At 37.6% G+C, this 27,486-nt stretch overlaps 1 protein-coding gene and 1 long non-coding RNA gene across 4 annotated transcripts in view; one reads left to right on the top strand and one right to left on the bottom strand.

The window, feature by feature from the left end:
• LOC132852203 (uncharacterized) overlaps positions 1-13,312 on the top strand; it is a 30,090-nt gene extending 16,778 nt beyond the window's left edge. The window contains exons 2-4 of the long non-coding RNA XR_009649107.1: positions 3,280-3,408; positions 11,030-11,200; positions 12,624-13,312. This is a non-coding gene — a long non-coding RNA (uncharacterized LOC132852203). The remainder of the gene's footprint in view (positions 1-3,279; positions 3,409-11,029; positions 11,201-12,623) is intronic.
• si:ch211-63b16.4 (uncharacterized) lies at positions 4,477-26,884 on the bottom strand. 3 transcript variants are annotated; one of them, XM_060879278.1, is made up of 21 exons: positions 26,660-26,884; positions 25,477-25,622; positions 23,943-24,001; positions 23,604-23,687; positions 22,988-23,132; positions 22,290-22,363; positions 21,582-21,720; positions 21,314-21,397; positions 19,634-19,665; positions 19,254-19,277; positions 17,850-17,960; positions 16,511-16,590; positions 14,517-14,673; positions 14,184-14,267; positions 12,539-12,728; positions 10,558-11,174; positions 8,259-8,354; positions 8,118-8,165; positions 7,768-8,008; positions 7,317-7,443; positions 4,477-6,495 (listed from the first exon to the last, which is right to left on the bottom strand). In XM_060879278.1, the coding sequence occupies exons 2-21, from the start codon at positions 25,577-25,579 to the stop codon at positions 6,363-6,365; spliced, it is 2,628 nt and encodes an 875-aa protein (XP_060735261.1). In that variant the 5' UTR covers positions 25,580-25,622; positions 26,660-26,884; the 3' UTR covers positions 4,477-6,362. The 3 variants fall into 3 exon arrangements, with proteins under 3 accessions (XP_060735261.1, XP_060735260.1, XP_060735262.1); XM_060879277.1 differs by having other exon boundaries at positions 4,478-6,495; positions 23,943-24,004; positions 26,660-26,883; XM_060879279.1 differs by lacking the exons at positions 23,604-23,687; positions 23,943-24,001; positions 25,477-25,622; positions 26,660-26,884 and having other exon boundaries at positions 4,479-6,495; positions 22,290-22,391; positions 22,738-23,114.
• Between the last annotated feature and the right edge of the window lie 602 nt (positions 26,885-27,486).

Consider the following 27,486-nt stretch of genomic DNA (forward strand, 5'->3'; position numbering starts at 1 on the left):
CTGACATTAAGACCATGGTGAAAATATTATAACTGTACACAGCACGAATGCTTCTAATCATCTAGCCCTAGATTACCAGTTCTATTTGTAGACGTTTCTGCTTATTTGAAATAACAAGCAGCTTGTGTGCAGTTATTAAAACTCTTTTTTTTTTAATATTTAAGTACAGTATGCCCGAATAGCTGATTAAAAATGGTCCAAGATAATCCTAGTCAAAAAATACTAAAACATATTGTTATGAACTAGCATTGTTTTCTGCTACAGCCATCACTGCTTGCATGTTTCACAGCATTTTTACGTCAGCACCATATCCAATTCTAGTAAATTGGATTTCTCAGGTTTTCTGAGTATTGGCTAATTGAATTGTGAGAACAAAAAGCCCAGACAGGGATGTACCAGGTGTCGCACACTAAAAAGTTGTGCTTGGGATAAATGTTCTTATTTAACCCTAGACCACGGGGTCTATAAATTTAAAACAAGCAATTTCAAGTCGTTTTGCTTCTTAGTTTGTATAAGTATATAATCTCACAAATTTATGGTAATTAAGCTCTTTATCCTAGTGGATCTGGTGTCTATTCCAGCTTACTAGATAAGAGGCTGGGATACAATACCAGATGGGATACCAGACCATAGCAGGGCACACACACACACACACATTCACACCTATGGGCCATTTAATATAGCAAATCCACTTACTGGCATGTTTGTGGGAGGTGAGCAGGCAAAAAATACAAATTTTTGGGTCACGTCAATTTAATCAGTGTTATTTGATTTCTTGTAAATGTGTAGATTACTTATGAAACGCAGCTGAACAGTTGGAGCAGGTATTAGGCATTCCTTTTAGAACAGTTAAAATTAAATTTTAATCTGGCAACGGCGGCTCAACGATATTTAATTAACCGTGAGAATCCAAATCCTTTCAACCTTTTCACTAACAGCCTTATGGCTGTTCCCAAATCCAGTCCTCACCCTAATGCTGTGTTTCTGTCTGGATTCTGTCGGAGGTGTGAATGTAACATGTTTAAATTGAACTTTGCTGTTATAGTAACGTAAGAATGGAAACTCAGTTGGAATTGAGTAAACGATGCAAAAGTGGGAACTGAATTTTATAATCATGCTCAACAGCTGAAACAGCCAAGAGGTTTTGGTATGTAAGTATGTGTGTGTGTGTGTGTGTGTGTGTGTGTGTGTGTATGTGTGTGTGTGTGTGTGTGTGTGTGTATGAGTGTGTGTGTGTGTGTATGTGTGTGTGTATGTGTCTGTGTGTGTGTATCTGTGTGTGTGTCTGTGTCTGTGTGTTTCTGTGTGTGTGTCTGTGTGTGTGTATGTGTGTATATCTGTGTGTGTGTATCTGTGTGTGTATGTGTGTGTGTATATATGTGTGTGTGTGTATGTGTGTATCTGTGTGTGTATGTGTATGTGTATGTGTGTGTGTATCTGTGTGTGTCTGTGTGTCTGTGTGTGTGTGTTTCTGTGTGTGTGTATGTGTGTGTATGTGTGTGTATCTGTGTGTGTGTATGTGTGTGTGTGTGTATGTGTGTGTGTCTGTGTGTGTGTGTATCTGTGTGTGTGTATGTGTGTGTGTGTGTGTATCTGTGTGTGTATGTGTGTGTGTGTGTGTGTGTGTGTTGTCAGAATACAATAGTGTTCACCGGAGTCATCACCTGCATACTGGATCCAGAATTCTGAAGAAACTGTCAGTATAAACAAGTTAACTTTCAGGGGATTGACTTTCATGTAAATAAATAAAATAAAAAACCATATCTGTGATTTCAACCTCCTGGAGTAAAGAGGCCACAGAGGCATGTTGTTGTTAGTATGTGATCATAGTATCAGACCTCCACTTCTGTTTAGACATAATTGTGTCAAATTATGCCTCATTTGAACCTGTGGGATTCGGTCTCCTTGTTGGGTGGCTGTGATGTGATGGTTCTTTTGTTACACCACTGTCCAGATTTGCACACAATTTTTACAGTATGGATATTTCATGTCAAAGCTTCTAGATGGAACTGTATGACCAGAAACTGTAACTGACATCCCTCTGGGGGAAATATTTGCCTTTAGTTCTCTGGTTACATGCTTTCTCAGTGGACAATTCAGTAAAACAGCGCCCCCTTATGGTCATGACATGATAATCCTTTTAAATCTGTGAAACTTCCATACAGACACAGATCCATTTTGTGATTGTTTGTGTATACAGTATATTTAATCCCAAAATGGTTGTGGTTTTGGTTTTAATGCGTACTAAAAGAACCAAATGTCTTGAATAGAGGAACATTTTAAATAGCCTTATCAAACAGAGTTTTCTATTAACTTAATAACCTGTATAAGATATAAATGCTGAATAGAATTGATACCTGACACAATCAGTAATACGGGAAGATATCACGTGTATAGCACATGTAGTAACATTTACAGGTCCTTTCTGCAGGATGTCCCTAGTGTCATTGTGTAAAAAAGACAAAACCTAAGTACAGACAGATTTTAACTTTCCCAGAAAAGAAGATTTACTTTCCTTGCAGATTTTCTGCAGCAAACACAATATCCTGATCTTAAAGATTTGCACTTGTGTATGAAATACAGACACACGTCTACCATAAATACCTCAGTAGTATTGATCTGCTCTTCCGAAACCTCAGTAAACAAACAAAATACTATTTTTTTTCTCTGGCTATTGAGGGCTCTGAAAAATATCACAACAAAATAAAGAAGACCTGGCTATTTATACCAACGACTCTTCTTACAATTTAGACCTTCTCTGTCACACACACACACACACACACACACACACAATTTTACACACTCTAAATGTTGACACTAGGCCAGATTTTATTCTTTAAAGCCTGATGTGTGGTGTAATGTCTACAGGCTATTCATTTACCCGGGGGGTGTGGATTTAGTTCCTGTCTTACTTGAAATCCATCCACTTCACACTGAAGTGTTTTTCCAGCTCCTAATCAACTTAATGCTGGTATTCAGCGCTTGATCATTTGGAATTAATATGAATTCTGTGGATTTCTTTGAGAACATTTACTCCTTACCTGTTGGCCTTGCATAATACAAGCAGTATACGATGTCAGTTATTGTGTGTGATCCCTGTAGAGGTCTACAAAATATCATGTGATAATACAAATCCATGACAAATATCGATATATTTATATAGACTTCGATCTTTAATGAGGTAGTTGCGTCTCTGTCTTAATTTAAAGGACAGAATTTTGTGTGCTTAGTGGACTAAATAAATCAATAATAAGACTCTAACCTCTGCTATTCTGCTAGGTGGTGTCCTTCTGCTAGGTGGCGTCCTTCCACTCGTACGTACACTGAAGCTGGAGGTCAGTCTGCTCCATGTTTTCTAAGGAGAACGCTTTGAGCTGATTCTTAGCTGATTCAGAGCATCATACAGAGGTAAACTTTTAGCAGACTCCTCTTTCTTTCTCGCCGCTGCATAGACAGACATACGGGCAGACAGATTACATGTTAATAATCTAAATTAAATCCAAAAGTTGCTAGAAGGTACTAATTAGCTGGAAATGAGAGGAGAAAGAGAGCAGAAATGGAGCAGAAATGGAGAAAGAGAGCAGAAAGTGAGCAGAAATGGAGGAAGTGTAGCAAGAGTCAGGACTGACTATACTGTATCCCCTTATGTAACCCTGTTAATATGCCTTTAACTACAGTGTGATCAATCTTTTTCCTTTTTTAAATATGTATATTTAAATTACGATGAATTGTTGTTGTTCTATATGACAGATATACTCCAGTAGAGCTGTGATGAAATACATTATTCGTTAAGGTAAATGGAGTCGGTGCTCTCCTCTGGTTATTAAAGGTAATTTAATATTTAGTCAGTTAGGAAGCATTAAGGGATAAAACTATAAATAAATAAAATGTACTCTAGACAGTGTCTCAAATGCAACGAGACATGCTTATTGTGCACATTTTGCTTCTGCAGCTGCAGGTAGCTAACAAGGAACAGAACTCTGTGACGAGCAATCGTACAAATGCATCTTTACACCACAGAATTGCTGTAGAAATGGGTTGTTGATTAACTTTTGGCATTGAGATATTAATTCATTGATGATCGTGAATGATGAAGTATCGCTAGTAGTAATGTTTCTATAATAGTATTATATTTTACATATGGATTAGCTTACACAGGGTCACAGGGAACCTGGTGCCTATCCAAGGGGACTCAGGGCACAAAGTGTTGGACACCCTGGACAGGGTATCAACTAATCACAGGGCTCAGTTGCAGGACACTAACACACTATTCCACAATGCAATCAGCCTACAGCGCATGTCTTTGGGAGGAAACCACAAAGCATCAGGAGAATATTGTGTACAAAAGTGATAATTAACATAATAAAAAATAAATACATTTTATGTTTCTGATTTTCTGAAGTACACATTTGGCATAATATAAATTATCATTACGATTAACAATATACATTTAGTAAAAACTAAAAAAAAAAAGAAAGAAAAGCAGTAAAAACAAACAACCAGACATTCATTCATTCATTTTCTACCGCTTAACCGAACTACCTCGGGTCACGGGGAGCCTGTGCCTATCACAGGCGTCATGCAGGACACCCTGGACGTGCCAACCCATCACAGGGCACACAAACACTCTCTCATTCACTCACGCAATCACACACTACGGACAATTTTCCAGAGATGCCAATCAACCTACCATGCATGTCTTTGGACCGGGGAGGAAACCGGAGTACCCGGAGGAAACCCCCGGGGCACGGGGAGAACATGCAAACTCCACACACACACAAGGCGGAGGCAGGAATCGAACCCCCAACCCTGGAGGTGTGAGGCGAACGTGCTAACCACTAAGCCACCGTGCCCCCAACAACCAGACATGAACAGTAAAATATATATATTTTTAAAAATTAAAGGTGGAAAAAATTGGATTGTGGTTTTGTTAGTGAACAATGTCTACAGTCATAATTTGCAAGCATGGATATCAAGAGTTACATTATACATAAAAGAAATCATTTCAGACTCTTCTCTGTTTGGGTCCTATTTAATCACAGAAATAATTACAACTTGTTACTCAAGTGTTCTGAAAAGAAAATAAAAACTAAAACAACAAATGAAATGAAATTATATGAAAATGAAATCATAAAAAATGAAAATAAATGACATTCAGAAACAAACAAAAAAACAAATAAATATCTAAATCTGTGTCATTATGCTAGAGTAGCTAAGCGAAATAAACGTTCTTTTTCCATCAAATTTTTGATTGAATAATAAAAAAAATATTTTCAATATAAGATTATAGCTCTGTGTGTGTGTGTGTGTGTGTGTGTGTGTGTCTGTGTGTGTGTGTGTGTAGGGAAGGGGGTTACATCCTGTTTTACATCAGTAAGTTCAGAATATATGTTCAATAATATCAAAACCCACTCATCCCTTAACGATGTTATTTAAATCTGAGTTTATTTAAAACTATATTTTTTCTCATTCTAATTACCATCAATGTACCATGAAAAGAGTTACACTATATTGCTAAAAGTATATAGACACCAGACCAGTCATATAAGAGCTTGTTAAACACCCAACCCAATCGTTCTTTGCTGTTATAATGAGATCCACTCTCCTGGGAATGCTTTCCTCTCAATTTTGGAGAGTGGCTGTGGGGATTTGTGTTCATTCAGCCACAAGAACATTAATGAGGTCAGGTACGAGGAGGTCTTTGGAAGCAGGTGGCATTGCAGTTCATCCAAAAAAAAGTGTTCAGTGGGATTGAGGATAACTGTAAGAAAATGTTTTTTTTTTTGCTTTTTCAGCTTGTTATTTGAGCAAAGAAAAAAAAAAACATGGGTAATCGCTATATCAAAAACGAACTGCACATAATCTGTTTGTTCTGGTTGTCTGGGCTAGTGATTTTTGTCCAACCCTGTAACTGTACTGTAGGTAAGGGAGGAAGAAGCCTGAATAAATAATGACATGTGAGTCTTTTTGCTGAAATTCCCACAAAAAAGAATTACAGTAATCCAGAGAAACGGATATAAAGGCATGGGAAAGTCTCTGCAGCTTTCTCTTTGAGCAGTATTACAAAAAAAGAAGATCCAAAATTAGCATTTAAATAATAAAGCACAACGCCAAAGGGCGATCCCAGAAGATCACCCAGTTTCATAGTTGCAGTGCTAGATGTGTATGTGTGTGTGTGTGTGTGTGTGTGTGTGTGGGGCACAAATCTGTATCACCACCAGCTGAGAGCAGAAATCATCATGTTATGAACTACTGTATTAAAAGCAGCACTGAGATCAAAATGGAATCTCAACACAAATAATCTTTTTTTTTAACTAATCAGATTTGATCTCGTTCTCCCACGAGCACAGAAAACAGACCCTTCAGTCTGAGTCATCCAGACTCAGGCCGCATTTTTTGAGAGTGCGTCTGACGTACGGCATGGCGTCCTGCAGGAACCACTCTCTTCTGTACAGCACGAGCATTACGTCCAGCAACAGGCTGTGCTCCCTCCTTCTACATACATGCAAACAAAACGAAAACAAAAACAGAAACAATATCATACTGGACCAAATCGTTTAAAGGAACAAAAACTAAATGAATTTATGTGAAGTTAACTTATATGAAGTTATGACTCATTTAACAATTCAGAATGCTTACATAAAAATAAAAATCCCTGGTAAGTTAATGTGATTTACATGGTAATATATATGCAGTGTATATATTGTGGTCTGAAATCAGAGACATGAAGGCTTAAACTTTTATCCTAACAGAAGTTCATGGAGTGTTGAGAAATCATGTGAAGTCCTATTTCTAGTATCCACTTCTTACAGTAGCATGAAACGAAAAATGTTGGCGTTTTACTTATTTACTTATTACTTATTATATTTAAAAATGTTAGCGTTTTACTTATTTATGACAGCCGTATGTCAGGATAATGGATTTGTAATGATTTATATGATATATATGAACCCTTATATGATGATAACCTTCTCTCATGAGAACACAAAAAAAAAACAGTTATAAACATAGCGCATTACTTTATTTTATATGATTTATATAAAATGCATATAATGTATTATGTATGACCATAGAAATGGGTTTTGATTTAAAGTGTGTGAACAATATGGTCTGTGTCTTATCCAGTGATTTTAAACTAACATGATTCATGATTTGTTCATATCTGTGTGTGTGTGTGTGTTTGTGTGTGTGTGTGTGTGCCCTGTAATGGTCTGGTATCCCATCTGGTATTGTATTCCAGCCTCTCTCATCCAGTAAAGCTGGAATAGACACCAGATCCACCAGGATAAAGAGCTTAATGACCATGTTTTACTCACAGTTGTTTGTAGCGGTTGGGTTTATGTAGTGCTGATTCACAGCGGCAGGTGTGTGAAGTCGGCTCAGGTGGTTCGAATGATTCTTGGAAGCCAGAGCATGAGGTAAAGCGACACTTATTCCCTTTATCTTCAAGAAAAGAGAAAAAGAGTCAATTAAAAGGACATAATTCGCTTTAATATAAAGTAGAATCTCATATAAAATTAAAGCCAATAGATCTCAAAACTAAAACTAAAAACTGAATGCACTGTAGTAACAAAAGGACATTAAATCATTATGCAAAAGTTATCGTCATTATAAACTTCAAACTTTGTCATTATAATTGTTATAACCTTCATTATCAGCTTCATCAAAATAATAACCTTTATCATCGTCGTCGTCATTATGACCTTTGTCTCATTGTGTGAGGAGGGTGTGTGCGTGTGCATGTGTGTGTGTGTGTGTTTCCCTCACCTTGAGGAAGATCACTGGTGCACTGTTGGCAAACACTTTGTGACACAACAAGCATTTCCGTGTTAGTGGTAACGGTGTGTGTGTGTGAAGAGCGTGTGTCCGTGTGTGAGTTGTGCACGCTTGTGTGTGCGCTTGAGCTGCGTGTGTCTGTGTCACCGTTGCAACCCGAGCTTGGTCTGGAGTTAGCGTCTTTCAGGAGGGCTTCAAGTTTTGCTTTTAGCTCTGCATTCTCTAAACAAACCTGCAGGAGTCAGCACATGCATGCAGAACCACACATAAATGCATACTTCGAGTTAAAACACTCGAGTTAAAAAAAGAGACAAAAACAAAATTTTAATTAATCGACATACTCTTTCATAGCAGCTTTTGGCATCATCTGTGTGAGAGACCAGCTCGGCCTGCAACACAGAACAATAACAGAACTGCTTTAACACACGGTGTGTGTGTTTGTCCTTGTTAAAGCTGCATATTAATAAATGGAGGCTTAAAACCTTTTCTTTTTGAAGCTGTGTGATAGACAGAGCTGCACTCTTCCTCAGTCCTTCATACTCCTTTTTGAAGCTGTGCAGCTCAGATAGTAGTTTCTCCTAAAACAACAGTGAACTCAGATAAGTCTACGATCGTTGAACTGTCCTGAAATAACACAGCTTTTCTAAATTCAATTCAGTTTATAAACATTAAAGCATCCATTAAAATGCTTAGCATTACTAAATGCTCCCTATTCCAAAACCCAAGAGCATTACTGAACCCACATCAGTTTATATATACTGAAATATTCACAAAAGAATTCACAAAATTAACGAACGTAAATAAAACATTATAGTCTAAATCTAAATTATTAATCTGAGATCAGGCTGTAATAACTTTCATAAATCTTGGTTGCTTGGTAATATTCGTGGGCTAGAGAATTCTGGGTAAAATTCTCTCTCACTTTGCTGTATGTGTGCGAGAGAGTTTTCTTTCTGACCAACAAATACACCAACAAATGTTCTTCTCTTCCTTTAGCCACAATGGAGACTTAAAGAGAAAAGAACATACCAGAATAAGAGCATGAAAAAAAAAGCAGCAGAGAAAATTATACCAGACATCAGCAGCATCACTATATAATTATAAATTATTGTACAAAGTGTATTTAAATATAGAATCCAGGAAGTAGCTGGAAATACAGCAGGTATTTCATCAAATTAACGGTAGTACACATTTGTGTAGAGAATCTGGATGTTCCAGATAAATGTCTGTAATAAACTGTGCAAGCAAAGTACTTGATACCCCAGACTTGCTGTATATGGACAGAGAAAGAGCAGAAGGTAATGAATAAGACGGTATGCATAAAGACAGCTGATACTTATGAATAAAGAGAATATGGCGTGAGAGTGAGAGATAATCCCAGACAAAACGACTTCAAAGTCGAAGATATGAGACTAATGTACTAATGGAAAGAGAACAAAAGCAACCGGACAGAGAGATCTGATAGTAAATGAATCAGGAAGTATGGAAAAAAAAAATTTGTTCCCCAAATTGCTCCTCTGGGATTTTCTGACAAACAAAACATCTGAATCATTTAGAGGTGTCAAAGGAGCAGTTTTAAAATCACTGTGCCTGAGAGAACTAATCCTGTTATTTATATATTTGTTAATATATTTGATCAAATATTTGTTATAAATATGTATATTACATAATTGTTCCTTGAGATAAGACGACGTTCCATCAGATGTCCTCTGAACAATAGTTAATAAATAGTGTCATATTCGTCCATTTGATATCGGCTTTAAAGGTGGGGTCTCGGTTGTTTGAGAAATGCTTCAGAAAACTGCATTGGGCCGCCAAACAAAACAAAAACAAAACAAACGTGTAGCCAATGAGCAGAAAGGGGCGTGTCTTGTCAATATGGGCGGAGAGAGTGTACAGTGCGCATGTGTGACATTAACAGAAAGCGGTTTTAACGCTGACATGGTGGATAAAAACAAAGAAAACGAAGAAAGGCTTACGATAAGGCAAGAAGTAGGACGTGTGTTAATATCAGCTTTCCAGCGCTGGAGAGAACTGAACGTCTTCTGCGTGAAACGGCGATAAACCTTTCACGGTACAACACACAGTACTACAAAAACACATTTGTATTACCATAGTATTACTCAATGAGTTCATTTATTGATAAAAATCTCCCCTCGGTCAGCTGCCCCAACAGGTTCCGCCATAATACTTGTCTGGGTTATACTTGTCTGGTGTATGTGTGGGGCAGAGCTATCAAAACAGAGGTGGGACCCATTTGGGTTAGAGGCGTGTTTGTTTTTGGTGATTTCAAATGTCAACATTGGCTTTCAAACAACGGAGACCCCACCTTTCAGTGTTGGTCATGTTCTGATGTGTGTAAAAGTAAAAAAGAATATATTAGAATTTTCAGTGTCTCTGGGCTTAATACTGCTCATAACCTCTGTCTCTGTGAATCAGTCATATTTGATTCACATTTTTAATAACAGACATTGTCACAAAGCATCTTTACAGAAATTCAGATGTAGATTTCTATTTAGAGCCCTAACGAGCAAGTCAGTGGGGTTACGTCTGAGGTCTGAATACCACGGCTTCCTAATTTTGGTAGTGACTCCTTGCTACACGGGCATGTCCGCTTGTCCAGCATGAGCAAGTCTTTATTCTTGTTGATACACGTTACAGACAGAAGGGAGAGATGGAATATATAGAAACATATAAGACAGACGATTCTAGTGAATATGTTTGGATGAAGAAAGCTGATAAAACAAATTCCTTTAGCTGGATGAACTTCTGGGTGTTTACCTCAGCATTTTTTGGCACCTTTGTTACTCCATGTGAGGTGCTAAGAGATTCCTTTCTAGTCAAGTCATTCTCTTTTTCTCCTTCTCTTTCCTCTCTTCTCTGTCTTTCTTCTTCTCTTTCTCCGAACTTCTGTTCCGTCTCGCTGTGCTGAATTTTATCAATCACCTCTTTTTCAATTTTGTCTTTTCCAACGTCTCTTTCATCTCCCTGTTTACTGATTGGTCTCATTTCATCTTCAGTCTCTTTTACATTCTCTGTTTCGTTACTTATAGTTGCTGTCTCCTGTCTTCCGAAGTCTCTTTCTGCTCTTCGCTCGTCTTTCTCCGCCCTTTCGTGTTCTCGCTGCTCTCCTGTTATGATCTTCAGCTCTTTTTCCAGCTCTGTCACTCTCTGGCTCAGGCTGTCACGGTCTCTCTTCACCTGAATGATAAATTTGTCGTATTCCTCTCTGATCTTTCGTTCCTGTTTGCAGTTGGGGCACTCTGAGAGAAAAGAAGGGATAGACGAGGAGCTGAGTGAGGATAAAGGTTTCTCAGCAGAGTGGCAGTGAAGGGGCTCCGCAAAAACAGACCCAGAGAGGCATCGGGAGAGAGGGATGGCACTTTTTATGACACACACTGAAAGAGACAAAGAACACTAAGGAGTTTGTATAATAAAATAAGTATTACCCTTATCACTATAACAATGTCTTGCTAATATGATCAGAGACAAGCTTTTGCTATTTCTGTTCACCTGAAACAATCACCTGTATTCATGTTAAAGCTGCTATCTATACTGACCGTCCACTTTAAAGGTGGAGTGCACGATGTTTGAAAAATGCTTCAGACTAATGGGCCGACTAACAAAACAAACGTGTAGCCAATGAGTAGAAAGGGGTGTCTTGTCAGTATGCGGCGGAGAGAGTGTTCAGTGCGCATATCTTACATTAGCATAAAGGGGCGTGTCTTGTCAATATGTGGTGGAGAAAGTGTTCAGTGAGCATGTCTGACATTAGCATAAAGGGGCGTGTCTTGTCAATATGCGGCGGAGAGAGTGTGTTCAGTGCACATGTCTGACATTAGCATAAAGGGGCATGTCTTGTCAATATGCGGCGGAGAGTGTGTTCAGTGCACATGTCTGACATTAGCCTCTGCCGTTACATCTGCCTCGGGTTCTAGGTGTTGAACATTGTCTTCTGCATGAAACGGAGATAAACCTTTCACGGTACAACACACAGTACTACAAAAATACATTTGTATTACCATAGTATTACTCATTGAGTTCATTTATTGATAAAAATATCCTCTCGGCCAGCTGCCCCAACAGGTTCCGCCATAATAGTTGCCTGGGTTACTATTTGTGTGGGGCCAAATAGTATGTGTAGAGTATGTATGTGTGGAGCTATCAAAACAGGGGTGACACCCATTTGGGTTAGGGGCCTATTTGTTTAGGTGACTTCAAATGACAACATTGGCTTTCAAACATCGTGCACCCCACCTTTAATAGGAACATCTGTGCATGTGGTCATTTTTATCCAATAGAACAATCATTTGACAGCAGCACAATGCTTAAAATGGTGCAGATATGGGTCAAAAGCTTCAGTTAATGTTTAGGAATGGGGAAAACCAAGCTGGTAATTCTCCTTATATCTCAATCATCTATAAAGTGTTGGAGACTCTATGTATACAAAGTATGCTTTTTGTTTTTTGCAACATTCTGTATAAACTATAGAATCTGTTTAGTGTGAAAATCCCAGGAGATCAGCAGTTTCTGAAATACTCAGACCAGTCCATCTGTCACCATTTTCCATACCGCAGGTCTGTGCCAAAGTCACAGAGATCACACTTGACCCCTATTCTGATATGAACATTAACTGAGGTTCTTGACCTGTATCTCCATGTGTTTAAATGCCTTTTAATTGTAATTCTAATCTATAATTATAATCTTCTTAAATGAGCAGGTGTAAAGGTTGACGGTGAGCGTGTGCTTTATGCTTAATCACCATCCGCTGCTCCACACTTTTCCTCTGTATTCCGAGATACGCCGCTGTGATATCCGCTTGGTTCTGGTGGTCTGTGTTTCTCTAGGTGTGGTAAGAAGGAGCGGTTCTCTGAAACCTCCAGGCTGCGTTTGGGCTTGAGTTGAGTGAGAGGTCCTGGACTAGTCACAATTGACGGCAAGGAGGCTTGAGACTGGTCCAAACAGAACAGGACAAGGAGGAAACTAAATTGCAGAAATGCTGATGCCTTATTTTTAATTATGTTATGCTGCCAGACTCTATATTGGGCAGAACACACATTAAAACGTGTGTACACCTGCCTGTATACACACTCCTACCCTTAAGTACATAATTTCTTAACCCCGTTTTATACAAATATAGTTACTACTATTAATGCCAGTATAATATGAATAATAATCTTTAGACATGGGTTGTTGCTGGATTTCTTTCTACTCATATATTCAGAAATATAAATATGCGTTGCAAAATATGTGCAATATATGTTTGTGCTTTTATATATATGGCATTTTATCTATATGTTTTGCTTACTGGTAAATGTTTTTTTTTTGTTTTTAATCTGACTTGTGTGAAAGATATGCCCTTCTCCTGACCTTGATTTAATATACAGGACATGAAATGGATTTTATGTTGTTCATAGTGAGTCATCCCTGTGATGTTTTTAGATTTGGAGCTAGATGAGATAAAACAGTGTTATTTTTGGGAACTTCCCACACGAGTAAAAACAATCCAATGACATTGACAGCCGCATTAGAAATGCACATCCTGTGTTCTTATCAAAGTTGATGATGTCTGTAATAAAATTCTTCAACAGGAAGTCTTATTTTAAGCATGTTCAGATCAATGACTGTGAGATGTTCAGTGAGATGCCTGTGCTTTCTATACTTAAGATAATAATGTCAAGTTAATGTGAGGCCCAAGCCTGAAAATCTAAACTGAATCTAAAAGGACTCCGTTTAATTTTATGCAAGTATTCAAAGTTAATCGGTCACAAGTCGCATACTGGGAAAATGACACCATGATGATGATGCTAATACTTCAGCAGAAAGGAGAATCACAAGTTATAATAGAAGAAAGAGTTAAAAACCTTACACAGAAAAAACAATGCTTAAAACTCCACTATACGATCTGCAAGACTCTACAAAGAGAAATAGAGACGATAGCCTATTAATAACAAAGTGTACGTAGAGCTGAACATAGAACAGATGCGTACATCAGAAAAAATGAACCAGTGATAAGATTGGAACAAAAACAAAACCACATCTCCATAACAAACACAAGTTCTACGAACTGGGGACTGCTGAGATGAGTCACATCTTATGACACTAAATATCATGACACTGGAATAAATAGTAATAGACACAGCTTTCGAATTAGGGCTATCATGCTAAATGTAAACGCCTGCATCCTGTTTAATTACGGTTAAATTTACAGCTCCTGCGAGTTAGATTGGAAGGAAGGAGAACAGATTCTGGTTACCTTGGATTGGATTGGAGTAAGCTGTAGATCATCATGGAACAAAATCATATAGCAAGTTAAACTTCAGTAGCAGTACTCAAAACCTACACCATTGCTTTGGAGACATTTCAAAGGAAAAGACTCACTTCACTCCTTTAGCATCACAACTTACTCTTCGATCAGCACTGACCGGTGGGAGGATCTGTGTTCTATTAAGAAGATGACTGTTCTTTTCTGTTGCCCACATGTTTGGCACCTAAACAGACAAATACAATTCAGTTTAATCAAAGCTCCGTACTTCTGTGAAAGGTGTACTGTACAGGTAGCTTCAAGTGAGCTTTAATGATATACTTCGTCCTGAAGGCCCTAAATACAAGGCATCATCTCCTGTATGGAACATGGATAATAAAAATACAAGACTCTATGAACTGCCACCTGCATGTTGTGCATGTACTGGCCACTTAGACATAGGTGTGTGTTCGTGAGTGTGTGTATGTGTGTGTACCTGTGCAGGTGTGTAGCGGATCTGGGAGCTGTGTATGGGCCGTGAAGGTACGTTCAAAGCCTGTGCGGCAAACTGAAGGCAGCTCATAGTCTCTGTTACGGAGGACGACTGGGTTGGCACTGTGACCATGAGACATGTCCGACAGTTTCCTCCGAGACTGAGCAAAGACCATGAGCAAAGACAACTAAGACACAGCTTGATACAACACAAAAGATTCATGCCTAGTAGTTCATAGATAAGCAAATAAATATACACTTTGATCAGGGAGCATGACAGATTTATAAATGAAGTGTATTTTGAGAAAACCGAGGCAGTGGTAGCTCAGTGGTCATAACATTGGACTTCTGATCAAAAAGGTAAAATCCTAGTATTACTAAGCTGCCACTGCTGGGCCCTTGAGTAAGGCCCTTAACACACAGTTGTATAAATGAGTCACCCTGGATAAGGGGGTCTTGAATATATATGAGCAAATTGCAGAAGAAATTGCAGCCTCATCTTCTGCAAACAAATAGCTAACAGTGTGATGAGAGTAAAAGGGCTCTCAAGTTTTGAAGACAGGCAAGCGTGACATCTCCAACCAACTTGGTTGTTGCGTTAAATCTTACCCAGACAGTGCTGTTTTCTGATTGGCTATTGTGTAGCCTCTTTTTTGATTGGCTGATAAGTGTCAGGCTCGACTAAGAACTCCAGGGGAGACGCGCTGGATTTCTGCCCGGTTCCAAAGAGACAGCAGTGCGGACAGTTACATTTTGGGCGCTGCGGCATATTAAATATATGATAAATAGTCAAAAAGTTTTTCTGCGTGAGTAATACAATGTGTGGCAAAAGACCGAAATGCGTGATTGTCACTCTCAATGCGTGACGCTTGACAGCCCTCTAGTAATAACCCATCGAAATCCAGCCACCAAATTAAGGTGAAAACAAGCACTGTTGAGTTACTGATTGTAAATCTGTGAATTTTCAAATCACTTCAAATCTGTTCCCACTTCATGGGTAAAAGTGAGGGAATATACTTGTTGTGAGGGAAACAGTAAAAAAAAAAAAATAATAATAATAATAATAATAATAATAATAAGTGAGCAGAGGAAAAGGGTGAAATCACTGAAAGGTTGACTGAGGCTTGGGTATGACTCAGGCTAATTACTACGTTAATTAAACAAAGCACATTTGTAATTATTAACAGGATTGAAAATTGCAGAAACACACAACAACAACAACAACAACAAATGGTTACAATACTGGAACAACTAAAATAATTAATTAACTGATTCATTAATAGTCTAAGGGGATTTTTACACCTGGTCACTTCATGCGTTTTCTGTGACCCGATAGCTATCCGATCATAAAAAGACCAGGTCTAAATGCCCTCCGAAACATTTTCAAAACGGATATAAATCAGATCATTCAAACCACTTCAGGAGGTGGTCTGGGACTCATTTCAGATGAAACTGGACAGGTGTAAATGAATGTGGTTGTTCAAGCCACATACGTCAGCGCTATACTCTTCCCAAACGGAAGTACGTCACTCGCAAGTGATCTTTCACCCAGGTGTCTCGTTGGGTCTTAAAATGCACTGCTGCTGCCAGCGAAAATGCAGCGAACAGTAAATGCTGTTTTTTGTAGCATAACAATCGTAACGGGTTTTTTCGTCTTCTTTTTGATTGCATTCTGAAAACCGCATAAACCAAAGCGTGTTCCATTTCAATTACCCCAGAAATGAGGTAAAATATATTTGCATTTTGGGTGGGATTAGAAAGATCGGATTGATATCCGATTCGCCAAGACGGGTTTATGTGGCCTAATGACAATGGAACAGTTTTAACAAATCAGATATCGGATCAGAGAAAACACGCGAAGTGTCCAGGTGTAAAAAGACCCTAAGTTGAAATTCTACATATACTTGAAATACAGTATGAAATAAGGTCTCGTGCAAAAGTGAAAAAAAAAACAGATGAAAAGTGGTGAGTGATGAATGATAACGATGAATGACTCACCAATCTCTCAGAACACGGGTGAGTTTGGACTCTCTGTAGGGAATGTGTTGAATGCCTGTATTGCTCAGAGAATATATCACCTGCGATTATAAAAAATGTTAGGGATTACCTATTAATCCTTAATGACACTGTAGTAACCGCTGTAACATTCCACCTTCTTCTGAGTTCTTCTGAGTCTCCTTATTCAAAGTATTTCCTCCTTGTTACCCACTGAAGACAATCTATACTTCAGGTCACTTTTACTGTTACAGATACAATAATTTTAGCTGTTTCTCACATTATTGAAAGTCTAAACTAGACCCAGACTTTGGCTTTAATATAGGTTAAGGCTTGTTTTTATTGAGCTGTGTGTGACAAAAATGCTTGATTAATGTAGGCTACTACCTAATTTATGAGGGATTGTAAAACCCTTGAAAACCTCATATACAGTGAAAAAAAGAAGAACACCATATACACGATGAAGCATGATGGTGGCAGCATGTAGCTGTGGGGCTGCTTCTGTTCAAACGGCAAATCCCTTACAGTTTGAAAGATATGGAGCATTTTTTGCACAAAAGAGTCAAATCAGGATGTGCTTTTACTCACAATGGCTGATGTATAACAAGCAAGAACGCTGTATAACAAGCAAAAGAAGCTTTAACAAAGTATTAAGTGGTGTGCGTACTTCTGCGGTCACATTACGGTGAGTACGTTTTTTCTTTGTTCCTGTTCTTTTTTTTTTTTTTTTTACAGAAATCTTGTTAATAAACATGGTCTATCTTTTCCCATCACAGAAAGCTGTAATTCTATTAGAGGTGTGTAGTCTTTTCATATCATTCTATCTCAGACACTCAGTAAAGGAGCACAAAATGGCCTCTTTCTCAAACTAATATCCTACATACTTTTTTCATTTGCTCCGAATTAACTGGATAATTAATTTAGGGGAGTTAAATCAGGTCTTTCGGCGCTGTTAAAGCATTGCACAAAACTCTGAATATGACCTCGTCCTCCCTCCAACTCGTTATCGCAGAGTCTTTGTTTTTCAAAAATCATCCAAATCTATTGCAGGAAAGGGGCCTCTGCTTTATCTGTAGTAAGCACAGCAACAGGGTTCATTTCTAATATCCTCCTGAACTTTTGCTCATTTTGTTGAATGTGACCCTGACTCTGTCTTAACCCCCACTCAATTCTCAACCATAACAGAAAGACTTTTAACTCTTTATACACCATCAGGCACACAAAACAGGATTTGGTGGGGTAAAAAAACAAAACTCTTATTATGAATATGAAAACAATAAGATTAGAACATAGATGTGATGGAAACACATAAATACAGCAAACACACAAAAGACATACTCACATTTCTAAAGATGGTAAGAGATCTTTTAATTATTTTGGCCTCCTGAAGGTTTTCTTGAGCCACGTGGAAACTTCTTCTCATATCCAGAACTGAAGAACTGTTGTATGCAGACTTGTACACAGATGTGGAGGGAAAAAGAGGGGAGAGAAAAGAAGAAGACGGTAAATAAAATAATGACACAAGAGATAAGTATGCTTAGGAATATGGGCAATACTCCACAATTTCCTGTGAAATCTGTAGGAAATAGTGAATTGTGGTTGCATCTATATGATACATGTAGCTGCAAGACTTTACTTACTTGTACTGAAAAGCTAGAAGTATAACATTGAGTCCAATTATGTACAGTTTTCCCAAATTATTATTATTTTTTTCACTTTTCTCTTATTTCTCCCTTAATTGTTCTTGGCCCATTCCCACCCACCAGCCTTATTACTACTACTAACTGAGAAAGGTATAGTTTAAAACATGCTTACGTTTAGACACATAAAGCTAGCCAGCTGAAACCTTTTAAACTGCTGCTCTTGCTGTGTCACATGGCAGTGTAACATACTCAGAGGAATGCACATCTACCATCTTTCACATCTAACTTTCGATGCACAAAGAAGGTGCAATTGGTTAGTGTCACTGTGATTGCCCGGGAGGAAAGAGTATACTATCTTTCCCATCGGGATAGCACAGCCGGTTTTGCTCTCTTTGCTCCTTTTCGTGGATGTAGTGATACAAACATCAAGCTCCAGATGATAGGATGAACAAAATCATACACACACGCATGTGTTTATGTACATTACATTACATTTATGTTATTCGGCAGATGCCCTTACCCAGAACATACGTTTTTATCTCATTTTATATAACTGATCAAATGAGGGTTAAGTGCCTTTCTCAGGGGGCCAGCAAGGGCAGCTTGGTGGGGATTTGTCCTCATGACCTACCGACCTGTAGTCTAATGCCTTCCCCACTGAGATACCTCATCCCCCAATGTGTCGACATTGGTGACATACTGCACATCAGCACATTGTTCCTTCTGAAAGAGTAGTCAAATCTGCATGAGCATATTATACAGATTTAGAACTAAACTAGGGATGAAAATTATTTATGAACATTTTTTATTTAAATTGTTTTCATTAGCTGCCCCGACAGCTTAGACCTCTTAGATGCCCATAAAGATTTTTCCAAATAAAGCGTTTTCTTTCTTTTTCTTAGCCCAGGGAAATATGTGGAGGGGATTTGTACATATATTAAAGATAAATGAAAAAATTCATTACATTAAATATTTAAAGTAGCTCTGTGGATGTACAAATGTGTATGACTGTGTGTAACCAAATGTGTGTGAGTGTGTGGGAGTGTGTGTGTGTGTGTGTGGGAGTGTATAAACACAGAAACAAAAGAATTCCTCCCTCCTACTTTGCCTGAACTTGCAAGTTCCACCTAGGATATCAGAGAGGAGTACAATCACACACACACACACACACACACACACACACACACACACACACACACACACAAACACACACACACATTACAAGACGATTAAACATGAAAACAAAATGTCACGTTCGTCAATTCAATGTGATGAGGAGGTTTGTTTCAACTCAGCTCAAAAAAGTAATCAAGACAATGGATAAGTTGAATTTTTGACGACTTCATCAACTTCTTTAAGAGATATAATTTCACATAACTAAAAAAACTCTCTCAACTTTTACAGTGCAAAATATATACAGCATTTAATTAAGTACTGGTGGTAAAGTGAGTATTCTGTCTGTAATGTGATGCTATCATCTTACCAGAGTAAGTTTGCTGGCTATCAGAACTCCTTCTGTGAACGTCAAACACACACACACACACACACACACACACAAACACACACACACACAGACTTGTTACTCAAACAAAGACAGTATGGTAAAAATTGTAACAACATTTTAAACAATGAATCCAGTCAGTGTGTCGTATAGAGAGTACAGTGCAAATAACTGTGCAGTGAAATCATAAACAGCAGGAGGTCCAAGGTATTTAGGTTTGCTCATATCTCCCTATAATAACACACACGCACACACACACACACACACACACACACACACACACACCCTAGAAGGGCAGAACGCCAATGTGTTTGCTGATGCTCGTAGGGGAGGCCTGGGTTGTGTAATTGTTTGATGGATGTGATGGGATTGTTTTTGCAAAAGTGAAGAATGTAATGAAAGGTATTCTTGGCTAAAGTCTTTCTAAAGACAAAACACTGGATTATAGTTAAAAACAAAAACTTTGTATGGTTATACTATGGTTGTAATAAAAATTCTTCAAATGATGAGTTCCATATTCAAAAAAATGCAAATTTTATACAACACTTCAGCCCAACCAATCTATAAACATACAAAATATAATGTTTCTATTCCTATAATAATATAAGAAGAATATTACTTAGAATAAGAAGAAGAAGAAGAAGAAGAAGAAGAAGAAGACTTCGTTGGATCTTCTTTATCCTGACCAGGGACTATTTTGTGCATATCCAAGGATACAAGCAAAGCAGGAATAATCCGTCAAAGCTATAATACTATATAATTTAAATATCACTTTATTTTCTTAATCTAGCCTTGCAACAGATCCAACAATCCAACATTAATATGTGTATAGCCTCAAACAAAATGAAGTTAAGAGGCTATTATATTTGCTACAGGCTGCTATCAAATGAATAGCTATGTGGCAACATCTGGCAACATGGGCACTCTTTACCATGTGGATGTCTATTAGCGCTTGTCATAGTTCTCATTTTTCACCAGTGGATGTCGTATTAATAAATTCGAAGGTAGAAGCCAAGGATTGTAAAACGTCGTGGAAGGCAAGCAAATCGGCAGACGTTCCACCAACTAAAACAGACTGTCAAATAATAAAATAAATATTTGGTTTACACTGAAGGTATTTTGACAGATCCCCTTATACAGAGTAACTTACATTTATCTCATTTATACAACAAGCACAATCGTGGTTAAACGCATGGCTTAAGGGCCTAGCTGTGGCAGTTTGGTGGTCCTGAGATTTAAACTCACCACCTTTAAATCAGTACTCCAACATCATAACCACTGAGATGCCATTGGTCATGCAAGGGAGATTTCATAAGAATTTGTTGAAAGGCTTAAATAAACGGTGGCGCTCTGCTTCACCCGCACCTATGGATGAGCCAAGACTGGTATCTAGCCTCTTTAATGGCTTTTGCTCACCCATTTTCACCCAAATATTTTAGCGCTCCGATTCTCATTGCTCCAGGACGGCACAGCAAACTGTACTTTTTAACAAACGTTGACAATCACAGAAAACAGAAAATTCTTGAAAATAATCTCTAGATCTTGAACATGAGTGTTGAATTTGTGATGAACATTTTCGGTGTTAATCACGAGGTAATGCCTTTCTAAATCCTTTTATAACACCTGGACAATCATCTACACAATCGTTTGGTTTCTGCTTACCTTTATCGGACTTGCCTCTCGTTTTTATGACCATGATGTTGAACACCATGTGAGATTTGCTGGCAAAATCTCCTTTAGAGACACCTGCATAAAAACATGAAGTGTGTGTTCTTCCCTTACGGACATAAGGTCTAGAACTCTATGAGAGTTACTCAAACTTGTACTTCTTCTTAACATCCTCAGAAACAAAATGAATATCCTGTTATACCTGTAGTAAGCTGAATCCTTTCACCTACAAATGAATTTCTTTATAGGGAGATTCTCCCACCTGTGTTCCTGTGAGTGATTCCACTGTGGTACATGTCCATCAGTTCCTGAGTGGAACCGACCTCCAGCTCTCTCAGCCCCTCCAGGAGCACCACTTCCTCTGTGTCATGGATACGACACACCTCACTCACCTGAGGCTCCTAAATGTGACCGTTTATGATTAGTCAGAATTTATACTAATATACACAGTAAAGGAACAGAACAATTCTAATATGTTGTGTGTGACAATAAATGAAGGAACAGCATATAATAAAACATCTTTGTTTTTTGTTTGCTTTAATCATTCTATAAAAGAAGGACTCCTTTTTACTGTTACAATAAATGTGTACAATAATATTAATCTATTTACTGGAGCCTTTGATAAAACTTATAGAGGGTTATGGTTTTCATCACTGTAACAAAATGTAAAAAATATGCTTTGGGGGTCATTTTAACAACCATAGAGTATTTTTGTATTACTTAACATTCTCACAATTTTTTTTTTTTTTTACAAAATTGTTCATAAATAATATTAACCAGGTTAAGCATTTATGGAATATTGTGAGATCACAAATTTAACTTACATTTAGCACTACCAATTTTTTATATTTTTTTATTTACCTAAGTACGGAAGTGTCATTACTTAAGTACCCAAGTGTCATTCAAGAGGCATCGTAAATACTTACGTAAGCTTTGACTGTGTTCATGTGTGCTTTCAGCATCTACTCACCAAGAGGTCGTAAATCTTTTCATTAGAGATGTGATAACAGGACACTCTGACTCTGCAATGAGAAGCTTCTGGAGCTGATTGGGTCAGATCAAGGATGTCATTCTGAATTTTAAAATACAGAGATTCATTTAGTGGACAAACAAAATGCTGAAGTAATTTAAAGGAGCAGGTTGGAATTTTTAGAGCACTGTAATTAATTCACTGACAAGTCTTCTATTTTACCCAAATTGACCTCGCAATCACTCTCTCATGAGAAGACTTTTTGGAAGCTTTGATGAGAAGCTCTGTTTAAGCATTTCAGGACCAGAAAAATGTCAACAGTAACTTGAAATGAAGAAATTAATGCATTCACTGGATGGCAATAATGAAAATGCACAGGTCTCCACATCTATCTTTGAATTTCCAATACATTTCTTACAGGTCTAGAAACACTGCAGCTCTAACTTACTTGAAAGAGATCAGATTCCATTGCAGATGTTCAGGCAACACAGCTGTCAAATTATTTACAATCCAAAAAGCCAAATCCGGTATAATGTTACTCATAAAACTTTATATCGAACTATGTTTTGTTTTGTGGACCTCCAAGAGGAGAAAGAAAAAATACGTTAAACATAAGCCTAAATAAATCAGGTTTTATGTCCTCATGCCTGTACCACAGATTATACACACATTCAAATTGGGAGCTGAGCTTTGGATACAATTAAAGATGTCCTCAGCAGTACGGCTGATGATGCCCCTCTGTCTGGCAGTGCAGGCTTGAACTGGGTGTGTCTCTCCACTGGTGGACTGTCCATACAATATAACACAGCCATTATAACCCTTCATCACATACTCCACCAAGGACTAGGGTAAATATAGGGAGAGAGGGGAGGGGGTGCGAGAGAGAGAGAAACAGAAAGCAGCGACAGAGAGAGAGAGAGACAGACAGACAGAGAGAGAGAGAGAGAGAGAGAGAGAAAGAGAGAGAGAAACAGAAAGCGACAGAGAGAGGGGGGGAGACAGAGAGAGAGAAAACATGAGTAGCAGAAAAGCATAAGTAATAATAATAATAATAATAATAATAATAATAATAATAATAATAATAATAATAAAGGAGTTGTGAAGGAGGAAAGGAGAGATTGAAAGGAAACCTGGTGAGAATTTTCTTTAATATTTTATTTCCCATGGTTGCACCACTCATGCTGTATAATCTGAGACAGCAAGAAATTCAGAGACTGGAAATCATAAATGAATATATTTCATAGACCTAATGAAAACCGTCAGTGCTAAGTAGGGCATAGAGTGCAACATGGGACTCAGCAGTAGGATAAATGCCTTTGTCGTTGAATCATAGATATCTTTCGGCGAAGCCCCTTCACTCCAAACAGCATCGAAATCCAGGACGTGCGGCCTGTGACCCTACAAAGGGCGAACACACGTATTAACAAGAAAGAAACTTAGTTACCCCAAACCACACAACATACTTTCCAGTTCTGTATTCTGTTTTCTTACTCTTTCTCTGTGTAAGCTCGTGTTTGTGTGAGAGTCTGAGAGAGAGAGAGAGAGAGAGAGAGAGAGAGAGAGAGAGAGAGAGAGAGAGAGAGAGAGAGAGAGAGAGAGAGAGACTGTAATCTAATTGGAATAGCTGATTTCATTGGCTTGAGAAACTCTCACCCTGCCAGTGTCAACAGTCACTCTGTTCATCCCGATAACTCTTATGGAGGCTCTCGTTTCTGCTAGAGGAATCAAACACAATAACAGATCTATTATCACAGCTGGGTTTTTTTTATATTATGCAGAAATTATTTTAAAAGTCACAGATTTTCTTTATGAAATAATAACTTACTTAATGTAGTGGCTTTAATGTGACAAAATAAAAATATACTTCCTCTAATAAACTGGTGTCACTTAAAGGTGGGGTCTCCGTTGATTGAGAAATGCTTCTGAAAACTGCGTTGGGCCACCAAACAAAACAAAAACAAAACAAAAGTGTAGCCAATGAGCAGAAAGGGGCGTGTCTTGTCAATATGGGTGAAGAGAGTGTTCAGTGCGCATGTGTGACATTAGCAGAAAGTGGTTTTAACATTGACATGGAGGATAAAAACAAAGAAAGAAAGCGAAGAAAGGCTTACGATAAGGCAAGAAGTAGGACGTGTTAATATAGGATCAGCTTTCCAGCGCTGGAGAGAACTGAAGGAGCGGGAAGTCCTGCGATGGGACGCCGAGGCGCTTTTTTCCTTCTCGATAGGTGAGTAACGTTGGTTTTGCTTTGTTACACAGAACTAATATATGCCTTTGTCCTTTACATGATTATGCTTGTGTGTCATTTTTGCTTGTTTGTTTATCTGCAATCGTATTGTTCTTCCCTTCAGCTATGATAAAGACACATTTCTTTCCATTAGTTGCCTGGGTTACGTATGTATGTGTGGGCGGAGCTATCAATACAGGGGTGGGACCCATTTGGGTTAGGGGCGTGTTTGTTTTGGTGATTTCAAATGTCAACATTGGCTTTCAAACAACGGAGACCCTACCTTTAATCTACATTTATGAACTGGATATTTATGACCTAATATAAATATTTACAATATAGCCTATTGCCACACAAAAAAACAGCTATTTTTTGTGAACTTGTCTGTCAATATTAAACAGCCATATTTTGCAATAAATAATTTTAAATTCACATAAGGAGCATGTTAACTGTTAACTGATTTAACACAACAGTTTTGCTGACTAGACGTATCAATTATTATTGTCAGATCTCGTCTATTCATGGGGATGCTGTTATTTATCAGCAAATTGTTACTGATGTGTCCAACGGTACATATGCATTGAGAGCCTCACCAAGCCAGAAAAAGTCTCGTTTTTGTAAAAAAGGAACACCTTTGATTCTGAAGGTAATATTAATTATGATACAGATAAATGAAACTGAATTGGACAGATTCGAAGTTGCAAGTATCTGACACGTTTTTCTTTATCATTATCAAAACTGCTTCAATTTGTGCTTTAAGACTTAAGTTTATAGAACGCTTCTATGTACGATCTCAGTGCTAGCTACTGTATGAGTCAATGAGTAAAATCAATCGAAAACTGTTCGAGCAAAGTATTGGAGAGTTCAACAAGAACAGATAAAAAAAAAAGGAATTAATGTATGAATGAATTACTCAGTTACAATCAATCGTGTGTGCAAACAAACTATTGAATAAACAACCTGTTCGCATTTCTGTGCGTTCTGGGGGACAGAGACAGAGAACAACCCTAAAGCCCTTGGAGTTTTGCGCTTGCTCCGTCTGATGGACGTCTTCCGGTCCCATTTCTAATGAACGTGTTGATCTTCAAAAACTCAGAAAATCAAGGCTATAACAAAGACACAGAAGCTTTGATTAAAACCACAAGCTATGTCAAAAAAGTACAACAAGTAGTTAAGGAACGATCATTTAAGACCACAGAAGCATAACAGGAAATAATTATTAAACAGTAAACACCACATATATGATACACAAAAAAAACTTAAACAGTACATACGACTTAATATTTTATGTTAAAATATATAAAAATGTTAAAATGTCATTTCACTTCTCACACCTTCACAGAAAAATGCTCTGTAGACTCTCAAAATAAAGGACTTTTCATTGTAACGAGCACATTAAGTGTGCCGTAATTTGCTTTTTAAGGTCTTTAACCACCAGTTATGTTCCCTAGATTATTTTTAATGATTTAAAAAAACAATGGAAGACGTTTACTATATTATTATTATTACATTTACAGATTATATATTATATTATATTACTGAATATATTAATGGTATCAATCCAGTGGCAAGAAAATAAAATAGTTGAATATGGTATGAAATTACGGCATTATTGCTTCCTTACAAGCATTTTGTGTTTGCATTATTGGCAGCACATGCTTAAGAAATGTTTTACTTTTTTAATCAGGATTAAATAAATATCTATTGGCCTACTGAAGCATTATTAAGTGCATTTGTTTGCTTTGTTTTTACCATTAAAAACAATTTAAGATGCACAATTTAAGCTTAATGGACCATGGATGTATCTTTAAAGCTTTACAATCTAATAAAAAAGATAGAATTCATAAACAAATATAAGATATGCTGAAAATTCCACAGTAAAGGTGTTTGGAAGAAAGAAAAGTGTTTGTTTATGTGAATGTATGTAGGTTTTCCTGTGAGAAAGACTTCGGCTATTTCCGTGACGTCAGCCAATCGGCGGAAAAAGCCGAAGATGTATTCAGCTCTCCTACGTTACTATAATAACCTAATAAACACCTTACACACTTTATACGCACATATTAAACAGCATCTTGCTTCACACACACGTGTGTTTAATAAAAATAAAAACAAACCATTATAATATACTATAAAGTTTACATACCTTTAACAAAACGCTTTCTCATCGACTTCAGAGTCATCCCAAGACTCGCTAAAAGGTTCTCCACAGACATTCAGACAGAATTCCACCTTTTTTACTGACAATCCTGACAGAAAAGTCCAGAAATTTTTAGTCTGAATGGAAATTTCCACCTGACAGAGAAAACTAACGACAACACGGTCCCAGCTGCGCGAGCGCGCATCAAGCTGCTCGCGTGCGCGACTCTAAATAACGGTTTTCTTAGTCAGTTTAAACTCTGAGGTAATAAGTCAGTTAGCTAACTCTGAGGTAATAATTAGCCCAATGTGTCATATTTACGCGATTAAACTCGTTATAACTACTAATGAGAGGGAGAAAACATTTTTTTAGTCGTTTTTCTTTCTTTTTCGTCCGTTTTCATCTTCTTCTTCTTTTTTTTTTTTTTTTTTTTTTAATAAAAATGTGAAAAATATTCTCTCACAATATACTTATACTTATTATCATGGCTAGTTCAGAACTTATAGCATAGCCTACTAGCATACTAATGAGTATACATAAACAGTATGAAAGCACAGGTTTCTTTGTCTCTATAAAGTGTACAGAAGTAACAAAAGCTGTTGATGAAAAGCTAAAATTCTAAAAGTATTTTGCCTCTCTATGATTTGAGTCTAATGTATGTTATATAACCAAAGTTATGTGGACACCTGACCATTACACAAATATTTGATTATACCCCAAAATGAACCCAGAAAGTCTGAAGCACACAGTTGTCAAGTCAACATAAGTGTACATATGTTTGTTTACTAGAACCCTTTTTGTTTAGATTCCTATATTTTTGCACATTGTACTCT

This window comes from Tachysurus vachellii, chromosome 10 (assembly GCF_030014155.1).
Source record: "Tachysurus vachellii isolate PV-2020 chromosome 10, HZAU_Pvac_v1, whole genome shotgun sequence".
Lineage (NCBI taxonomy): Eukaryota > Metazoa > Chordata > Actinopteri > Siluriformes > Bagridae > Tachysurus > Tachysurus vachellii.